A 15,501-nucleotide genomic window follows, 5' to 3' on the forward strand; every position below is an offset into this window, starting at 1 on the left:
TCTTTATTCAGCCAGCTAGCTGGGGTCCAAGTCAGCCCAACGCAGCAGGTCTCAACAAGGACCCCGAGCACTCAGAGCCAAGGGTTTATATAGCAATTTCAAAGCACTTAACTCATAGCAATTTTCTATAACTATACATTATTCTTGCAAGACATATATCCTGGGGTTAAGCAAGGGCAGGGTAAGACTACTCCTCAATGGTTAGGGAGGTTCTGCATGATAAGCTTGGTATGTAAGATTAACTGACCAAGGTTAGCTGACCAAGGGTCATAGCTGCCCACCACCCGGTGCTCATGATTAACTTGTTTCTCAAGGCCTTACCCAGGCCCAGGGATTTTTTTTGTTTTTTTTTTTTTCCTCTGAGTCACACTGTCAGAAAATGGTTTCTAGGTTTCTAAGATGGCTATGCTTATGCTAATTTACTAATCTTACTAATGCTTAGATTCTACATTTCCCCACTTTCCTTTGACCATTCCAATCATGGAATGTTTGTTTCTTCCTGCTGTGTGAGTGAATGATACTGCGGTCTCAGCATTAGCACCTGAACAGCACTCACTCTTTCTCTAACAAAGGCTATTAGCCGGTTTAAGATACAGGGACCTAAAGTGAGAAGCAGTATAAAAATAAGCAAGGGCCCTGCCAGGGTGGATATCAGGGTTGTAAACCATGGGGATTTAGTAAACTAGGATTCAAATAGCCCTTGGCTGGCCTCTCGCTCTCTCTTCCTTTGATCTGGTGTCTCTCTAAGTTTAGACATTGAATCTCTTACTATTCCGGAATGGTCTGCTGTTAAGGTTTAGCTAAGTTTTATTAGTTCTTTTTCCTGACTCTTAATGCTCTCTGCACTCCTTTACAGGTGCCTCTCACGTTCAGCAATGAACCTCCTTGGACTGTTCAGCTCACATCCCCTCTCTTCTTTCAGCTCTAAGTTTTTAGTAGATTCCTTAGGATTTTCTAAATATAAGACCATGTCATCTGTGAATAATTTTACATTTCCTTTCCCATCTGGATACCGTTTAGTTCTTCTCTTGCGTAATGGACCCAGCTAGACCGTCCAGAACAATCTCTACAACCTGTTTTGGCTGCTCATAGACCTTCTTTGGTTCCTTGTAGATCTCAACCACGTTCCAAATGGTTGTATTTGCTAAATTAAGGACCTCTACATAGATAGGTAGGGTAGTCATGAGCTGACTTTCACAGAACTACTTGATTCTTATGCACATACTTTTCATAACCACCTCTTTTCATATTATATTCATTTCTTCTCCTTAGGAAAGTGTTCTTGAAGAAGTACCTTCCTTGTGGAATCAGATTCTATCTTATTTTTAATTCATTGCTGTTGCCAGAAAGTCCTATTAGTCTATATTTAAATTGATCTATCTTAACTCCATCAAGATTTCCTAGATTCAAAGTCAGAAGACCTGGCTTTAAGCAGGGCTCTGCCATCCACTAGCTATGCGATCTCCAGCAAGACAGTTTCCCTCTTAGCTCCTAATCCTCTTCTGCAAAGTGAGGCAGCTGAAGTAGATACCTCAGCTGAAGTCCCTCCCCATTCTAACAATTTATCATTTAAGAGGTCTAAAAACTTAATGAACGCCATGCCAGAGAGAAAGAGAACGAGAAGTTAAGATTCGTATGGGATAAAGGTCTAAGCTGCCTTTATTCTTTAGTAAACTATTAGTAGTTTACATAGTAAGGGGCTTTTAAGATAGATACACATAAGAGAAGGCCAGATTGCAAACCTTTGTTATCAAAGACACTTCTGACATGGCCTGAAGGGCTCAAAGCACAAAGGAATGCAAAGCAAACTTCCTTTGCCTAGGGTACAATCTAGAAGCTCAGAGAAGCTGCCAGCAAGAGTGAAAACTTACTGGTTTCAAAAAATCTTTATATGAGACGGGGGCAAAGGCCAATAGCCTTATGGTTGATCCTGGTCTTGGGAGTAGCTAGGTGGAAGCCATAAGGACTGTTTGTCTGAACTCCACCCTAAGTCTGAGACCTGATTCAGCCTGCGGGTGTTTCCTGACAAAAAGCAACACTTGAGCAAATGAAGGCCTCTCAACCTGGTTGGTCCAAAACAGAGTTCAGACTATGAGAGTTAATAGTTCTGTTAGTGTAAGATAAATTCAAACCAAAATAAACAGGCAATGAGAGGCAACAAAGGGCCAGGCAGTTTATTTGAACGCAATACCGGGCAATGTTCTCCAGTCTGGCTAGCTACAGGTGGGGGGTGCGGGGGAGTCGCATGTAACTAGACATGTGGGGAGTTTTTAAAGAAGGTAGGGGGAGGCAGACTTACAGCACCGTGAGGATTCGCTAGCCTAAGGCACATTTTTCTGGTTGTGAGGGGGCAACAGCCGGGGACTTTGGCACGTCATCAGTGTCTGATGTGGAAGGGGGCAGCAGCCAGAGACAATAGCATGCCATCAGTACCCGAAGTGCTCACCCCTCCCTCCGGGGCCTCCAGCCTTACCGTTAGGAATTCTTTCCATTATAGAATACAACATTTTAAAGTATAGAAAAGTAGGAAAGCATACCAAATCCTACCACTTATACTTAGAGCCACTGTGGGTCTCAATTCTGCCTCTGTCTTCTGCACTGCCTGCTCCTCAAGACTTTCTAGAGCAATGTCCAGGACCACTTTGTGCTTTGACTGACTCCCTTGGGTGGCTGTGGCAGATGCTCTTGTTGTCCCCTATGCCTTGGCCTATCTGAGACCCCTGTGGTTGCAATAGACAGCTTCCACATGCTAACAGCACCGCAACTCTGATACTTGAGAATTCTGACTGGTTCTCAAACCCTATTCTTCACCATTTTCATGTTTTCTGAAATCAGTTATTTACAAAGTCTTTCCTGCCATGCATATATTTGCTCTGTGGCTGCTCTTCCTTAGCAGCTATCCTAGGAAGAGGGGATTGGAGGCGGTGGTGGACAGTGAATTGTATGGGGCCCGTTTTTCTGCTCTAAGTACTCTGTGTATGTGTCAAGCAAGTGAGTGCATGTGCATGCACAGAGTTCAATCAACTTTGCTTTTTCAATTCAAAAAATACACGCCCAACATTAGAAAAATAACCTTTCAAACAGCACACAAACCTATCTAGACCCTTAATCTCCTTCCCCAGAAGCAACAATTGCCAAGTTTCTGACATATTCTTCCAGAAATGTTCTACGTATAAAAAGCACAGGCACCCAATATAGATTCCCTTTTTTAAATGAAGGGGATCAAAATATACACTTTAAACTTCACCATATATACTGGGGTTCCTCTGTGTCTTGCCAGCCCTTCTCTGGAAATTTGCACCACTGAGCTACTTTGCTTTTTATTTTTCCACAACAGTGTTCTGTGGTCAGGAACTCCCATAATTTACTAACCTATCCCTTTTGAATGGACATTTTGTTGTTTAACTCATTCGCTATCACAAAGAATTCTGCCTTGAACGTCGTGCTACATAATTTTGTACGCACGTGCAAGTACACTTTGTCAACACTGCATATAATCAGTATCTTGTCTTTTGATAATTGGTAGGTGACAGAGTATTTTCTTATTTCGGTTTTCATTTCTCTAATCCTAAGTTGGATGTCTTCATATGTTTATCAAACTGTTGATATTTTCATTCCTATTTTTTGCCCATTTACTGTTTACTGATGTGTAGTTTTAAAAATTCTTATGTTACGATTAGCCCTTTATTCCGTCACAGTGCTACAAATATGTTTCCTTTTGCCTTTTACCCTTTTTTAAATTTCAAATTTAAAACTTTTTAGATAGTCTAATTTATTTCCTTTTTAGCTTTCCTGTTTTGTATCCTGCTTGGCAAAGCCATCCTCCTTTCAAAATTATTTTGTGAAATTACTTGATAATTTCTCTGGTCTTCTTCCAGATTCTGTTACGTTTAAGACTCTTGTCTATCTGGAGATTGTTTTAAGATAGCAATCAGCTCTGATGTGTTTTCTAACCCTGGGTCTGTGATCATGATTCGCTTTCCTGTGCTTTCCAGAGATCTAGATTTCCCTGTCACATTCAATAAGTGACTGAATGTGGCTTAATGACACATTGCTGGTTGTGGCCCAGGACCCCTAAGTCTTCTTCTGCTCACTGAATTTCTGGTCCAGACCCAAGGAGGAAAATGGGCAGTTCACTCTCACTGGGGCATGTGGGTTCCATGTGACTTGGATGCTCATGTAACTCAGTCACAGGCTATAGATGCGACCTGGCTCACCTCCACTCTTCCCCCACATCCTATCTGTGCTCTGCCAGCTCTTTTGAAAAAATTTGCATCATGCCGCTGCAGAAGGCACTTGAGGACTGCTTCACTGAGCCATGGCCTGTGCGGCTGTCTCCATACTCCTCCTGGCCATGACTCTCCCCCAGGTGGGGTCACCAATTGCCCGAGAATCCCAACCTGTGAGTAATCCTGGGTGAAGACAGGGGTGTTCAAGCAGCGATGGCAGTGGTCTCTCAGTATGAAAGGCAGCAAGGTGTGGAATGAAAGGACAGGTAAAGGGGTAATGGATAGAGGGAGAGGAAGAATTGCATAAAAAACAAAGAGGCTGGTTTGTTATAAGATCTCGAGACTTCAGTGTTATTTTCTATGGTTTGGTGAACAGCTTTTGTTTCTTTATTTGAGCCCCTGTGAACTGCAGGAACGCTGGCTACACTTTGGATAAATGCTTTTCCAGTCAAGCTTTCAATTTAAAAATTAAAAGAAAAACTTTCCAAATTGGGGACCCATTGGTGTAGAGGACAGGAAAGAATCTGAAGACAGGCATGAAGTCTAGATTAGTACTGTCTGATTTACATTTTCTCTCAGGTGGGTCTATCTGTCTCCTCTCTATACCATATCCTTATCTATATCCATACCTGTTTTTAGATAGATACCCACATACACATGCAATTTTGAGAGAGGAAGTAGTGATAAGGAAATAAAGGGAACCAGAGGCTAAAGGAAGGTGCTGCCTTCTGCTCACCCTCATGGCAATTCCCATAGGGGGAATAGAAGTTCCCAAGTCCCTGGGCCCCTGCCAGCTCTGCCCAGCCCTCCCCACAGGAGCTCCGGACCCAGCTGCTTCAATTAGCCTAGAGGCCTGCGGACAGGTAAAGTCAGGAAGGAATTAAGCAAAACATATTGACTCTGCCGGGTGTGCCTGGTTCCTGGGTTCAGAGGAGATTTGCAGGCCCTGATGGAGTCCCTGGGGCTGCATCGCTGGCACCTACTACCAGAAGACTAATGTCTCCCCTTTGCTGTGTCCGCTTGATACCAGGCAGAAAGATGAGCTTCAGAGAGATGGAGTCATGCCAAATTGGCCATGCTGAGCCGTGAGCCACCTGGGGAAGAAGGTGTCCCTGGGAGAAACTTGGGGTCAGCCTCTCCTCAGAGGGCTCTCCTCTGTGCTCTGTTCCAGGGACAGAGTCAGGCTGGAGGGGAATCTGGGAAGCGACTAGACCAAGAGACTGAAGCAGGTGGTGAGTGGACAGACAGGAGGGGCGGAGCGGGAGCGGGGTACTGGCGGGAAGAAAGGACAGGAGGGATCCGGGGGCAGCAGGGGTTAGAGAGAGCAGCAGACCTGGCACAGGTCCAGCAGGTCCAGACACCAGTTCTCTAGCTGTGAAGCTGTGAGAAAGCCATCCGTCTCTGAGAACCTTGTCTATAAAATGAGGCTTGCTGGGAGGCTGGCAGTAGTCTGAGTGCACTGCAGCAGGGGGGGCCATTTCCCCCCTGAACCTTACCGGCTCCTCGGCAGGCTATTGGGGGGGTGAGGGTGTGGGGGTGTGCTCCAGCTTCCTGGCCGTGACCAACCAGGTGTGCAAGGCAAATGTGGCCTTGCTGCCTCTCCTCTCCACCTGTGCCCTCTGCTCTTATAGACTCAGTCCTGGTCTCGGTCCATGTAGAGCTGGACTTTGCAAATGAGGCCTGGCTACTGGCACTCTCCAGAACCCCGACTATCCCCACCGCCTTGGCCTCTTCTCCATCAAGAATTCTGACTAGCCTCAGCCTCACGACAGGTAGGGGGAAATTCTACTGCCCCTGCCTCTCGGCGGCTCTTACACCACCTCTGGGAGGAAGTGGGGTTCAGAGAGAAGGGAACAAGGCTTCCCAGGTCTCCCACCCACTGCCCTCCACTGCCCTTTTCAGGCCCGCTCTCCTGAAGCCCCGAGAGTCCCTCCTATTTCCTGGAGCATCTGCACGGCCCAGTTCTCTCCTCCCTTCCCCACGCTACAGACCTTTCCTCTCCTGCTCCACGTTCCCATCTTCTAAACTTTGGCAGAGTCCCCAGGGGCAGACAGTGGTGGGCTGGACTTCTCTATCCCCTCCCCTGATGACTTGCCCGGTAGGACCTCGGAAGCTTTGAACCCTGGCTGAGGAGGCAGTCCCTGATGGGGTGGGGGTGGGGTGACTGGGCCACCTGTGACTTTGGGGTTGTCCCAGATGCCCAGTCCTACACCCTCTCAGGTGTAGGGAGTTGTAGGTCCTGACTGCCTCACACAGCCTTCCCCCTTCACATCCCCTTCCCCCTGTCACAGAGTGTAACGTCCACTACGGCAGGGGCACCGCTTGTGCTTGCCTCTCTGGGTACCAGTGGAACACGAGTGTCTGCTCCCGTCACCGTCCCTGCCAATCCTCCCACAACCACCAGCCCTGCAGCTGTCTTGTCTTCAGCCGTCCTGAAGCCGGGTACTGCCAGCTGCTGCCACCTGGTGAGGAAGGTTGGGGACTTGGAAACCAATACCAAGAGCGAGAGAACCCCTCTCTGTGTTGTTTTCCCCTCTGACCCCTGTATTCTGCCAGCTGGTACAAGCCCAGCAGCTCCACTTGGTGGGAGAAAATCACAGGACCCGAGCTCGGGACCTGAGTAGTGAGACTAATGGACAAGAAGACTCCGGAGACATGTGGACAAGGAGAGAAAGTGCTGTAGTGACATGGCTCTTGACCCCAGCGGTCCCATGTTACCCGGGGGGACAGGGAGTGATAGGCCAAAAAGGTGGCATTTGGTTCCCAATGACAGATAGGGTCTTCCGGGCTGGGCTGCAGTAGCTACACTCACCCAGGAACAAAACAAAACAAACCAGGCTAGGAGGGGAGAGGGGTGAGGAGAAACAGGCTCAGATGATGAGGAAGGGGTGAGACTCAGCTGCCCGGAGAGCCACTGTACCTGCCAAGGGCCCCCTGTCTCCTGCCACCCTGCAGTCCCCGGAACCCTGCTCCTGAACTCCTGGCTACAGATGCCTGGCAACACGCTGAACCTGACCTTCCTCACCAGCCATGAGACCACCGACCTGAACTGGCTCCTGTGGCGCACAGGGAACTCCAGCCCTGTCCTCCTGCAGCCAGGGTCCCGGGTGTCCCTGACCTCTCATCCAGGCCAGGTGGTCCTCAGCATCTTCAACATCTCTCATGAGTGGGCAGGTAGCTGGGCAGCCCTTCCCTCCTCCTCCCTCTCTTCTCCTTCCCTCTACTTTTGTCTCTTCTTCCTGCCCTCTTCATCTTTCCATTTATTCATTATGGGGAACGAAGGCTTAGGGGCCCATTGATGTGAAAAATTATAATGAGAAAATGCTGAAAATCTGGGCTCAATTTTGCCTGAGAGCAGATGTTTTTTCAAGAGGCTGAACTGGAGAGGCTGGTGCAGGAAGGACCTCTACTGGCAGGAGGGAGGTTCACCTCAGAATCCAAGGCGACAGGCTAATAGTAAAAAAGGGTCAGGAACTCCTTGTCCAGATCTCTTCTTCCTCGCAGGAATCCTCTTGGGGACAGGGATCTTTCTTGCTGGGGTTCAGCAGAGGCTGGACCAACAAGGCGACCTTGGGCGTGGCTTGGGAAGCAGCAGATTGAGTGGCAGAGTTGGGGCCAGAGCAGCGGGAGTTGCAGCAGCTGTGTGTCTGCAGGGGAGTACCAGTGCTGCTTTGAGGCCCAGGGATTCAGGTGGGAGCTGTACCACGTGGTGAGAGTGCCCCTGCAGGCAACAGATGTGGCTCGGCTTCCAGACCAGCTGTCCATCTCCTGTGCCACGTCTCCCGGCTTCCAGCTGAGCTGCTGTGTTCCCAGCACACACCCCACCTACGTGGTGTCCTGGAGCCCCGGAGAAGGCAGCAAAGGTATGGAGAGGGGCCAGTGCTTGGGGGTCAGGAGCTGGCCTTCCAGCTCACAAGACACAGGCTGCAATTCACCCTGGAGTCTGGGGCCAAGACCAACTCCTTTTAGTGCATAGGGCAATCCCAGCTCTGTTGATACAGAAATAACCAACGAGTACAGATAACTTTTGCAAAATGTTCCATCCACAGCGTCTCGCTGAACTCTCACAAGACACTTCACGAGGGTCGTTTGGTGACAGTGTGCATTTCACAAATGAGGAAACTGTGGCTTCAAGTTCTGGGACTAGTCAGAGACCCCCGGGGTGCCGTTCACCAAAACCCGGGTTCTTCCTCCTGTAGTCTGATGCCCATGTACTCAGCTCTTCCCTGATGCTGCATCTGCTTCTGAAATTGCTAGAAAGACTGGAAGAGCATCCCTGGGCCTGCTGGGATATAGGTGTGCTACAGGCCCAGTGACTGTCTCCTGTCTCACCTCACCCTCAGCTTCCTTACTCAACACGTCAGGCCACCAGTGTCTTGTGCTGCACATTTTGCACTGCCCGGCAGCTGACACCACGTACACTTGTGACCTGCAGAGCCCAGGACTAACCCCTCTCAGGGTCCCTGTCTCTGTCACCATCATCCAGGGTATGTGGGACTTGGGGTACAGCTGGCAACCCCCCACCTGCCTGTCCTGGGAGCTCCTCCTGGACATTCCCTGCACTGGGCAACAGGGTGGGGCTCCAGAGCCTGCCTGGATTTCTGCCCAAGGAACAGCCCAGGGTAGACTGTGGTCTCTGTGCCCTCCCTGATACCATTCTACAGATGGAGACACCACTTGCCCCGAGGACTCCTCAGCTACTGCCTGGAATGTCACCAAGGCTGGTCATGTGGCACAGGCCCCGTGTCCCGTGAACAGGACGGGCATGGTGAAGAGGACCTGTGGGCCCAGTGGGGCCTGGGGACCCACCCACAGCAGCTGCACAGACACGGGGCTCCTGGCCTTGCTTCATAGAGCCCAGGTAAAGCTTCTGGCCCTGCTGCCCACATGCCTTGCCCTCAGTGACCTACCCCTTCCTCACTCAGGACCCAGGTTTAGAATCATTTGCCCCTGAGACCCAGCATGTAGGTTAGTCCGCCCCTCTGAACTGCAGCCTTGGGTAGAACCAGGAAGGAGGTGTGGGAGCCTTGGCATGGCTAGCTCTCTCCAGGGGGGGAGGGCGCTATTCCCAAACCTTAACCATCAAGTGTGGGTTCCACTAACGCTGGTGTTAGTTCCTTCCACATGGTCACCTTGCTTTGTACTTCTTGTTCCTCTGGGGTGGGGTGCTACATGGGGAGGAAGAGACTGGATGCATTAGGAGGGTGCCCTCCCCTGTGAGGACTCACCCACCATTCCCTTCCTGCCATCTGTCTGTCTCAGCTGCTGCAGGCAGGCCAGGGCTGGCCTGCTGATGAGGTGCCACAGATCCTGGCACAGCTGCAGGAGCAGGTGATGGCAGTGGACTCGCCCTCAGATTTATTGGCGCTGCTGGGCACCATGACACTTGTGGCCAAGGTGGTGGTGAATGCCAGAGTACAGCTTAACTACAGTGCCGTGGAGGTGAGATCTATGAGCCATAGCAGGAGCTGCCTGGGTAGTGGGAGCCAGCAGCTCTTCACCTCTGGGCACATCTGTCCCTTAGACATCACTGTGGGCTATCAGATGGCAGATCGTTTTAGAATCTGCTCTCCAAATCCTGGTCCATCTCTGCTCTTGGACACCAGTGTCCAAGGCTTTGGAATGTGGAGAAGGCCTGATATATAAAGAAGGAAACACATGTAAAGGGGGGGGGAGGCAAGAAGAGGTGTGAAGATAGGAGTTCAGAGGCATGCACATGCAGATGTGTGGCTATGACAGGAGTCCCTTCAGCCCGACCCCTCCATATGCAGGGTAGGTAGCTATATGGAGATACTGAAATGACACTTGACTTTGCAGGACTCACCTAAATCAGTTATCAGTATTGGCATCAGCCGGTGATTCAAAGCCTGTAGCCAGAAGAATAAGTGGGGCAATGACACTACACACCCTTCCTGTCTGGGAACATGCAACACATATGGGTGTACAGACATGCATGTGGCCCTTATTTCAGAACATTGTGCCCTCTACCTCTGAGCAGTGTGCCTAGCTTAACAGACTTGTGGAGGTCACAGAACTGGAGGGCATCTCCTTAGGGATGGAGGGGAAGAAGGCTGTCAGATGCAGGGACTTGCTGTGCATCAGGAGACCACCTGCTTGAAGATGCCCAGCAGTTAGCTGAGCAGCTCCCCGTTCCTCCTACCTAGAAACTTTCCCTTCACAGGCCTGCCCACCTTTCTCCTGTCTCCCCACTGGAATAGGAATGGTGGGTTTTGGGGTCTGTAGTTCCCAATGCCCCTGGCTAGGAAAGAAGGGCTCATTTCTCTGTTGGGTACCACAGGCTCTCCTGAGAACCACAGACAAGGTCCTAGACATGGACAGCAGTTCTCTGTGGACCCCAGTCCAGGCCCAGAGGCCCTCGGTGGGCTCAGATCTTCTGCTGGCTCTGGAGACCCTGGCACGCAGCCTGTGCCCACAGGATCACCCCTTCTCCTTCAGCCTGTCCAACGTGCAGCTGCAGACCCAGCTCCTGGGACCCACATTTCCTGCTGACTACAGAGTCTCCTTCTCCACTCAGCCCCCTCTGGACATACAGATTCCCGGGTGCTCACTGGCCCCACTGGGCCGTGTTGGAACCAACATCAGTATTACTAGCCTGATGCTGCAGAAACTAGACCGCCTTCTACCCTCAAACTATGGACAAGGGCTAGGGGACTCCTTCTATGCCACTCCTGGACTGCTATTCGCCATCTCCATCATGGCAGGTGGCCAGGCCTTCAATCAGGGAGAAGTCATCATGGACTTTGGAGACACAGATGGCACCCCCCACTGTGTCTTCTGGGACCATGATCTCTTCCGGGGCAAGGGGGGCTGGTCAGATGAAGGGTGCCAGGTGCAGGCAGCCAGTACCAGCCCCACCACTCAGTGCATCTGTCGGCACCTCACTGCCTTTTCCATCCTCATGTCCCAGTACACTGTTCCAGAAAACCCCACACTGGAGCTGCTGACCCAGGTGGGCTTGGGAGCCTCCATTTTGGCACTGCTTGTGTGCCTGGGTGTGTACAGGCTGGTATGGAGAGTTGTGGTCCGGAACAAAGTTGCCTACCTACGTCACGTGGCCCTTCTCAACACGGTGCTCTGCCTGCTGGCTGCAGACACCTGCTTCCTGGGAACCCCACTGCTGCCTCCAGGGCCCCAAAGCCCACTCTGCCTGGCTGCTGCCTTCCTCTGCCATTTCCTCTACCTGGCCACTTTTTTCTGGATGCTGGCTCAGGCCCTGATGTTGGCCCACCAGCTGCTCTTTGTCTTCCATCAGCTGTCCAAGCACAGGGTGCTCTCCCTGATGGTGGTCCTCGGCTACCTGTTTCCCATGGGGTTTGCGGGAGTTGCCTTGGGCCTTTACCTACCCCGAGGGCAATACCTGGGGGAGGGAGCATGCTGGCTGGATGGGAGGGGAGGGGCACTCTACACCTTCGTGGGGCCAGTGCTGGCTATTTTGGGTGTCAACGGGCTGGTACTAATTATGGCTGTGCTGAAGTTGCTGAGACCATCGCTGTCAGAAGGGCCCCAAGTGGAAAAGCGCCATGCTCTTCTGGGGGTGATCAAAGCCCTGCTCGTTCTCACACCCATCTTCGGCCTCACCTGGGGGCTGGGCCTGGCTACTCTGTTAGAAGAAGTCTCCGTAGTCCCTCACTACACCTTCACGATTCTCAACACCTCCCAGGTGGGTGAAAACGTGGTGGCTGTGCTTTTCGCCCTTTTAGATGGTCTAAGTCTCTGCCAGTCCCTTCTCAGGGAGGCATGGTGGTGGAGCAGAAACACAGGCTCGGGAACTTTAGAAAGCTCAGGCTTGGATCCCAGTTCTTCCACCAATCAGCTAGGTAACTGTGGACAAACCTCTCTGAGCTTTGGTTTTCTTATCTGTGAAATAATACCTGGTTTTGTCAGAGAAGTCAGGGAACTGTCAGTACTGAATCCTATGATATTGCTGAGGTAATCCTAACGGTTAAGAAAAGCACCTAAAATGGATCCTGTGCACCAAATGATGTTGACACAGAACTCGAGATGGGACACTTCAGGATGTGAATTAGACAAGAGGACAGAAGCTGAAGGGAGAGGGAAAGGGCTGATTTCAGTTGATTCCTTCCTCCTCTGCCTAACTCATCCCCACGTCCTTTCAGGGCGTCTTCATCTTGTTCTTCGGCTGCCTCATGGACAAGAAGGTACGTCTGGCCACCTAACCTCTGCCTGACTAGTGGTGCCAAGGCTGGAACTTGGGCCAGCATAATCCAGGCATTTATTTCTGCTGCAGGTACAGGAGGCTTTACTCAAACGCTTGTGCCACACCCAACCTCCCAACTCCACCATCTCCCTGGTGAGTTCCTGGCTTTGAATCCCCAGTTCTCCCAAGAGCATGTCAGAAGCAGGTGTTCCAGAGCCTTCCTCAGAGGAGATGGGCACAGCTTAGAAGCCAAGAGTAGATTGGGGTTGTTTTTAGAATGAGCACTTCTCAGTGCTTTTCTCCAGAAGTGGAGAAAGCAGCCTCGTCAGGGCAGTCAGAATCAGGTTCCTGGGTTCCTGATCACAACCGGGACTCCTGCTAACTCTCTTGTCCCTGGTTTCTCCATCTGAAAATCTGCCTCCAGTTACCATCTGAAGGGAAACGGTAGGACAGGTGTGCATGGGAGTCACTGTAGCTAAGAGCAAAGTACCTAGATCACAATAGGAGGGCAGGTGATAATGGTAAACTGGATACAGCCTCTGTAAGAGCTGACAATATAATAAATGCCCTGCAACTGGGCCACCTCACCCCTTCCTAGGGCACAAATGACACCTGCATCCCAGAACACAGCAAAGAAAGAAGTGAAAATGCCAGGTGAGAATTAAGCTTTCTTGGGAGCAGTGTGAGCAGCACAGGGTGAGGAATGCAGTGAAGGTTTTCCTGGCAAAGCTCTTGGCTGAGGTTCATCCTCATATACCTGTCCCAGCCCAAAGAGTGGAAAACACACTATCAGTACAGACATTTCAAGGTGGGCTGGTGAATGTGGAGGCCTCAAGAGAGCAAATGGTATAGCATCTTCAATTGCTTTCCCAGGAAGCTGCAGGGAATTTCTTCTCCACCAACCCTTGACTCTGTTCACTGAAAATTCCTTTTCATATTATCAAGTTTAATTATCCTGTAAAGCCCTTGCTTTGAAGGAACTGCAATTGCTGGGCTTGGTGTCTGGAGGGGAGGGCAGCTGAGGAGGCGGTGCAGGGTCTCCTTTCACCAGCCCAGACCTTCAGGGTGAGCACTTTCCCGGGGAGGCAGAAGCTACAGACAAACTACATGCTCAGCCTGTTCCTCCAAGGGAGTAGAGGGAATGTTTGAATCCACCAGAGTGCCCCTGGCCCCATTCTCCTAGCCCTTCCCCGCCCAAAGCTCAGGCTGCAGGAAAGACAGGCTGTGTTTCCATTAGTCATAATCCCTTCTTTTGGAACTCCCGGGTCCCCACCCTAAATTACCCAAACAAGAACAGCATAAAAACCTAGCTAAAGCTGCCTAAGGAATAAGCCTGCATCTGCTATAAGAATAATGAACAGATATGAAAATTCAAAACAAGTGCTAGTAAAACTGTCTCAACCAGTTTTTAACTACTCAACAGCTCATATTACAGATGTATTTGATCAAAAGCTTTCAACTATTCAGTGATTTCTTTTCTGATTACTTCTTTATAGGTACAAAGAAAGGATGACTTAACTGACAGGAATTCTGATGTTCCAAATGGAAGTGAGGGACAGAAATCGGTTTGCTTCTTTTTAAAGTTTAGGAAAAGATGAAATTAATAGATCCCTATTTCTTTAACCTTTAAAAAAATATTAACATAACATGACAGTTTCATGGACGTAGGCATGTAGACCAAAAGTCACTGGTAAGAGCACATTTGTTAAGAATGTATCAGACATTTTAAAGTAGACGGAGAGCACTGCAGACTGCCCAGAATTCAGGAGAAAAGATGACAAATGCTGACAGTTAAAAGTAAAGGGACCAAGCTATGACTACACGAAAAGAAGAAATACTTAAGAAAAGCCTTTCGAGGACCCCAAGATGTCCAGCTAAATTAACTTACAGAATCCACAAGAGGATGACAACAGGATTCTAGAAACCTTTTAGATAAATGAAAATATTCTGAGTGGGTCTCTGTTAATTACAAAATTCATGGATATTTTTATAAAACAGAATGGGAACACTTTGTTGAAATAAAGATGTGTTATCACATGCCACTGAAAACACTTCTCTTACAAAAGCTGTACCTTCATTTAAACCATTTGTGTGAATATTTTAATTACACATAAACTGGCCCAAGTATTTCTCTAAATGGTTTCAATCAAGAAGTCACCAACTCACCGGGCAACAGCAATGTTCCTATGCCTCCCTCGTACTTGTTCCAGCCCTGGTGTGTGCCAAGCAGCTGCTGAAACAGTGGGGACTGTGCCTTGCTGGTTTTCCTGATGACATAGTCACATCGCAATTTCACTTCCTTATTAATATTTAGTCTCAATATTTTAAATTATAAAATTATTTTTGAACAATTCAAATAATCACTTGTACTTTAGAAGCAGCATAGACTGCTTTTCTGAGTATGTTTTTAAAAAATGTGTTCTCATTTTCCTTCTCAACTGTGAGCACATACTCAATGCATGCTCTGCTGCAAAAATACTTTAGAATTGATAAATGAAATAATGTTAAGCGTTTGTTCACTTGGCTCTCAGCATAAAAAAAAGGACTATAAAAGGAGGGAGGCTATAGAGGCAAATACAAGAAAGTGAGATTTAGCAGTGATTCCATTTCTAAACAGATGGCTGAAAGAAATAAGTAGGCAAGTGAACAGATAAATGGATAAAGGATATGCATTCCATGTTTACACCCTTAAAATAGATGCACTTAGTAACTAACAACTTAGGATAACCATACAAAGGAATGCTATGTGGTCATTAAAAATTATGTATAGCTACACCTACTAATATGGAAAAATGTTTTGGCTCTATTGCCAATAAAATTCATAGACCTAAGCAACATTCACAGAAATGGTCACATTTGAGACGTTTGCTTCATCGAAGTACTAAGCATACATATTTAGTGTAATCTGGTTGACAAAAAACTGAGGACTTTTATTATGTTGAACAAAAATTTTAAATTTCTTTTCATTTAAATACTGGAAAACAAAAGCATCTTCAAACAGAGCATAAACATCTTCAATGGAGCAATGGGGAAAAAAGGCGTTAAAGCAGGACCCTCTTTATGTTCCTAGCAGCCTCATGGTTGACGAATATG

At 48.8% G+C, this 15,501-nt stretch overlaps 1 protein-coding gene across 2 annotated transcripts; it reads left to right on the plus strand.

Annotated features, from left to right (window-relative positions):
• Nucleotides 1-327: 327 nt before the first annotated feature.
• Nucleotides 328-15,494, plus strand: ADGRF3 (adhesion G protein-coupled receptor F3). 2 transcript variants are annotated; one of them, XM_073215603.1, is made up of 13 exons: nucleotides 328-5,461; nucleotides 5,861-6,001; nucleotides 6,521-6,694; nucleotides 7,185-7,403; nucleotides 7,883-8,092; nucleotides 8,573-8,716; nucleotides 8,894-9,090; nucleotides 9,492-9,671; nucleotides 10,528-11,910; nucleotides 12,368-12,409; nucleotides 12,499-12,561; nucleotides 13,007-13,062; nucleotides 13,905-15,494. In XM_073215603.1, the coding sequence occupies exons 1-13, from the start codon at nucleotides 5,305-5,307 to the stop codon at nucleotides 13,924-13,926; spliced, it is 2,988 nt and encodes a 995-aa protein (XP_073071704.1). In that variant the 5' UTR covers nucleotides 328-5,304; the 3' UTR covers nucleotides 13,927-15,494. The 2 variants fall into 2 exon arrangements, with proteins under 2 accessions (XP_073071704.1, XP_073071705.1); XM_073215604.1 differs by lacking the exon at nucleotides 13,905-15,494 and having other exon boundaries at nucleotides 328-4,402; nucleotides 5,401-5,461; nucleotides 7,158-7,403; nucleotides 13,007-13,896.
• Nucleotides 15,495-15,501: the final 7 nt, after the last annotated feature.

Source organism: Manis javanica, chromosome 1 (assembly GCF_040802235.1).
Source record: "Manis javanica isolate MJ-LG chromosome 1, MJ_LKY, whole genome shotgun sequence".
Classification (NCBI taxonomy): domain Eukaryota; kingdom Metazoa; phylum Chordata; class Mammalia; order Pholidota; family Manidae; genus Manis; species Manis javanica.

What these genes read in the sequence shown, in the direction of transcription:
- ADGRF3 (XM_073215603.1), top strand. Translation starts at nt 5,305, where the DNA reads ATGCTGAGCCGTGAGCCACCTGGGGAAGAAGGTGTCCCTGGGAGAAAC. An exon ending in CCAAGAGACTGAAGCAGGTG is followed by an intron (nt 5,462 to 5,860) that starts GTGAGTGGACAG and finishes CTGCTCTTATAG; the next exon opens with ACTCAGTCCTGGTCTCGGTC. An exon ending in CGATTCTCAACACCTCCCAG is followed by an intron (nt 11,911 to 12,367) that starts GTGGGTGAAAAC and finishes ACGTCCTTTCAG; the next exon opens with GGCGTCTTCATCTTGTTCTT.